This window comes from Etheostoma cragini, chromosome 13 (assembly GCF_013103735.1).
Source record: "Etheostoma cragini isolate CJK2018 chromosome 13, CSU_Ecrag_1.0, whole genome shotgun sequence".
Classification (NCBI taxonomy): domain Eukaryota; kingdom Metazoa; phylum Chordata; class Actinopteri; order Perciformes; family Percidae; genus Etheostoma; species Etheostoma cragini.
The window spans coordinates 4,603,357-4,605,779 of NC_048419.1; the positions used below are offsets into that span (position 1 = coordinate 4,603,357).

The window sequence follows — 2,423 nt, forward strand, 5'->3', positions numbered from 1 at the left end:
ACATTGTAGCATGCAAAAAAAAATACATGATTCTACTTACCAAATTTTATCACTTTCATTTTAACATTGTGCTTTATAGGTGTCAACTAAGTGGATAGCATACTACATAGTATACATATCAGTAAGCAAGCACTAACTGTAGTTCAAGACAGGGCAAGGCCAATATGCTCTTTAAAAAGTAAACGCCATTATTTAAAACTTGTTTGTTAAAATATTACAGTAACATAACAGGGTATCCCTGAAGAAACTAAAAATATTAAATAAAAACAAGTACTGATCATCTAGCATTACATCTTTTCCAAAAAAAAATCTCGGAGTTGGACTAGCACAAATATCAAAGTGTTCCTTCAGCCTCTACCAATGAGTCAAGTCCTGCTCAAACGTATTCCTTGCTACTGGCGGGTCTGGAGATGGGATACTTGGGTTTAGCGGATGGTTTCCCTCTTGGGCAGGACGCTGCCAGCATGCCACCTCCCACTATAGCCAGGAAGGATCCAGCCCAGGCAATGAAGATGGCAGACCCAAACTCATACCTTCAGAAAGACAATTTACAGAGTCAAAACGGGCAAACCAATGGGAGGAGAGCTCCAGCTTATACACAACACATTTGTCAGCACTAAAGTGGCTGGACACATGGATATAGATCACCAGTACATCTAACATGTAGAGATATAGTATTCTGCAAAAGAAAATGTTCAGCTTAAATGTTTGGTGGCACCTGTTCTGGTCAATTAAGCACATTTTAGTTAATTAAAAAGATAAACAACCAGCACCGTGGTAATTGTTACTTTAACATTTTCAATTTCAAAAGCGGCCCTTAGCAAAAGGAAAGATTTAGCACATGAAGGTTGCGTTTAGCTAAACAGTCTCATGCACTTACTTTGTGTTGACGGGGGTGAAGGGGTTGTAGAAGGCTTTGATGATGTCGTTAGCATACCATGAGCAGGCAATAATGGCACACAAAGCTGTGGGAAAACAATTAAGAGCATCACTTAAAAACCGCAATGAGTAATATGTATATAAAAAAATAAAAGATAAAAGGGCTTCTTACATCCAACCAGGATTATAACGCCACCAGCCATGGCAATTTTTGACTTTTTCGTTTTGTCATCTCCTCCACAGGTGGTGCACTTCATTCCCATGCAGGCTACGCCCAAGCCAGCCGCCACTACGATGATACTCACGATCATGAGGGCGCGGGTTGCCTGGAGGGCACCTGGACAAGAGGACAGAGTGGGGTTAATCCATCAGTTATTGGACGTATTTAATACTCTGTACACAGGGTCATGGGTGTGGCGAGACGCGACAGGCTTTACCTGGGTGAGACTATACATCACTTGCATTCAAACTTCATTTCTACATTGATTTGTGCTGATAAGACTTCTCCCCTGCAGTTTGAGTTTTAAAGCCACCATTTGAAAAGAAAAGTAAAAAGGTTGTTTAGAACAAACACTGTTCATGTACAACAGAGTGGCTTATGTCTCCTGCGGCTTATGTCTCCTGTGTCTCATTGCCACTCCCTTTAACAACTAGCCACAGAAACTGGCTCTACCCGGATACTTGGAAAAACTAGAGGGGGTTGGGGAGTGGGTGGGTTGTTTGCATGCAAGAGAGTCAGAAACAGGTCTAACCAGGTTTCAGGTTTCATTATAAAGACACTCCCAATTTCAGGTACTGGCAGCCAGCTTTTCAGCAGGTGGACATTTTGTTGTTACAAACTGCCATCAAAAAAAAAAGAAAAAAAAAAAGAATGCGAAGAATGCCCAATGTGGCTCAAACTGAAGAGTCTTAATCTAGTCATCACACTTTGAAGAGGTCTGGTATTCACAGTTCCTGAACTTCAGGTGGGTTAGATTTTGAGCAGGCATTTCTGAAGAACAGGCCATTATTTGTTCAGTTGCTCCATATCTAACCACAGCTTTAATCACAATGTTTATCAAAATTGGTTTGTGTTCATGTTTGAAGAGGCGATAAGACCCATTGGGCTGTGGATATTTTATCACATGTTTTGATAGTAAAACAAATAGAAAAACATGCGCTGCTAAAATAGAAAAGTCAATTTGTGAAGTTTTCCCTCAAGAACTAAGTTACCAACTAAGGGCTTTTGGGTAAACGTGTTGAGCCAAGAACACACAGGGCGGGCCCTACATACAAAACATAACGGATGATTTCCCTGTGACATTCAGGCAGTTGAGGCCTGAGGGCAGCGTAATAAATCAGTTGAATTTAAGAATATTGTCCAATAAAGTCTCCATCAGTCAGGCCACCATTAGCCCATTTAGCAACTCCTTTACAATAAGTGGACTTTTTCACTTTAAGGAGGAAATGTAACAATAGTTTAACTTTGTTTAGCTTTTAGATGTTCTATTTAGTTCATGGCCTCCAAATGAATAACCGGTTCACTTTAATATGAGTCTCTGAAC

At 40.4% G+C, this 2,423-nt stretch overlaps 1 protein-coding gene across 1 annotated transcript in view; it reads right to left on the bottom strand.

Moving 5' to 3' along the window:
* Positions 1-48: 48 nt before the first annotated feature.
* The window catches only part of LOC117955783 (claudin-7-B-like), a 3,830-nt gene continuing 1,455 nt past the window's right edge, over positions 49-2,423 (bottom strand). Inside the window, exons 2-4 of the mRNA XM_034890486.1 lie at positions 1,052-1,216; positions 881-965; positions 49-533 (exon numbers count right to left, since the gene is read on the bottom strand). Of these exons, the coding sequence (XP_034746377.1) occupies positions 377-533; positions 881-965; positions 1,052-1,216 (407 nt within the window). The 3' untranslated portion in view covers positions 49-376. The remainder of the gene's footprint in view (positions 534-880; positions 966-1,051; positions 1,217-2,423) is intronic.